Source organism: Aplysia californica, unplaced genomic scaffold, assembly GCF_000002075.1.
Source record: "Aplysia californica isolate F4 #8 unplaced genomic scaffold, AplCal3.0 scaffold01579, whole genome shotgun sequence".
NCBI lineage: Eukaryota > Metazoa > Mollusca > Gastropoda > Aplysiida > Aplysiidae > Aplysia > Aplysia californica.
Genome location: NW_004798849.1, coordinates 23403 through 25563, shown reverse-complemented (window position 1 = coordinate 25563; position 2161 = coordinate 23403). Strand labels below are relative to the sequence as shown.

At 41.0% G+C, this 2161-nt stretch overlaps 1 protein-coding gene across 1 annotated transcript in view; it reads left to right on the top strand.

Annotated features, from left to right (window-relative positions):
* Nucleotides 1–2161, top strand: part of LOC101858911 — a gene marked incomplete at its 5' end in the record, with an annotated part of 15465 nt that overhangs the window by 11031 nt on the left and 2273 nt on the right. The window contains 1 exon segment of the mRNA XM_013090851.1: nt 1648–1855. Within this exon segment, the coding sequence (XP_012946305.1) occupies nt 1648–1855 (208 nt within the window).

The following is a 2161-nucleotide window of genomic DNA, read 5'->3' as shown; positions in this document are numbered from 1 at the left end:
TTTTGTAACTGTGAAACCTGATGGCGCTTAAATGACCAAAATTGTGTCGATAGTGCCGTAAAACATCTACCCAATCAATCAAGAAGCATGTCAATATACAACTAGCCTCAGAAATTAGACCATGTAGCATGCTAGAATTGTACCTACGACATTTACAGACTAAAGACTTTTTCACCCATTTAACATGCTTTCAAAATTGTGTCGATAGTGCCGTAAAACACATACTCAATCAATCAATCACCATGCTTTCATATAATCATTCTTTTGAAAGTATCGTGTTCAATCTATTATTTTCCTAGATCATTTTATATAACAGAGTGTGAAAGATAACATTACGTTGAAATTGGTGCCGTTGGATTGTGCATTGAATTGTGCACTGGAATATATTTGTGCTTTAGAATTTTAGATTTGTATCTTTGATTTAGATTTGGGCATTAGAATTGTGCTTTAGATTGTGCATTGGATTGTGGATTGGTATCATAGGATTCCTTGCCCCCCTAAACATACGTTTAGACACCAAAATGAAGTCAATAGCAGCATTTGACCCAGAGATACTCGCAAATGTAGATTTTAAATGGCGGCCATTTTGAAATCCAATATGACAGCCCATAAGTACAAATACGCTATGCAGATTGTAACCATTGGATTCCTTGCCCCCCAAAACATACATTTAGACACCAAAATGAAGTCAATAGCAGCATTGGACCCAGAGATAATCGCAAATGTAGATTTCAAATGGCGGCCATTTTGAAATCCAATATGGCGGCCATTAAGAGAGAAATCCGAGTGGCCCAATATCTAAAAATGTTTGCAATATATTAATGTACATCTGTGCCAAATTTGGTGCTTGTATCACAAAATGCACAATCCTTTTAAATTTTTGGGCTAAACCGCCCCACTATTTGAAACTTTCAGTATTTCAAAAAAAAAAAATCATTTTGACAGACTGCTATGCAAAGTGTACAGATCGGATTAACGAGTAAATTTCCTCTTTAGAAAGTGGTGGCACAGAGTTCTCCACATCGTATGGATACGATAGTAAAACACGACGTACGGATAAGATTAATGTAAGTGTTTTTTTCCCCTGCGCAGTGCTACTGACTAAAGGGACTTTAGGCCATTGCCAAAGGAGGACATTAACATTTTCTTATGCACCATCTCACCCCAACCACCTCTCCCCATCTACCCCCCAAACCACACCCCATCTTCTCCACCTCCTGCTTCCTGCCCCCCTAACCCCTCCCCCATCCCCCCTCCCCTTCCTCCTTTCGTCCCTCCTTCCTCCGCTCCCCCTCCACCTTCTTTCCTCTTCCCATTTCCCTTTTCACCCCTCTCCGTCCTCTTACCTCCTTCTATCTTCCCCATTTTCTCTCTCTCCCCCTTCCCCCACGTATGCAGTGTGGGTGGTTGGCTGGTGCTCTGGTGTGGTTTGCTCCTTCTTTCCTATTAAGAAAATATATCTTCTCTATCTCCCCTCCTTCTTTTTTGTGTTTGTTACTCTCTTGTAACACCTCTAATCTTCGGCACTTAGAGGACCTTATTGTGTTGCGAGTGCCGCAAAACTCTAACTAAAACTAAAACTTATACAGTTGCGAGCACCGTAAAAATCTTACTAAACTAAACTCTTCACCCCCCTCCCTCTCTCAGACAACCTCCAATACCCCAGCTACGGAGTCCAGCAGACGGCAGAGATACAGAGCCTGCTAGAACTGGCCAGCGACTGGCCTCCCCACGTCCTTCTGGGGGATTTGAACTCGGGCCTAGCACAGCACATCTCCAACACATCTGACAACGACACGGCAGTCTGCTCCGAGCTGCCGGAGAACTATCAGCTGCTTCTGGACGCCGGATACACGTAAGACTGGGAAGAGGGTGGGTGGGTGGGGGGGGGATCTTCTCCGTTCTGTGTTCTGTGTTCTGTGTTCTGTGTTCTGTGTTCTGTGTTCTGTGTTCTTTGTTCTTTGTTCTTTGTTCTTTGTTCTTTGTTCTTTGTTCAAAGCCCTGTTTTAATTAATGATAATAATAAAAATGATAATGATGATACTGATAATGATAAGGATAATTGGTAATGATAATATTGATAATGAAAATGATAATAATAATATCAATAATAATACTACTACTAATACTAATACTAATACTAATAATAACAATAATAATA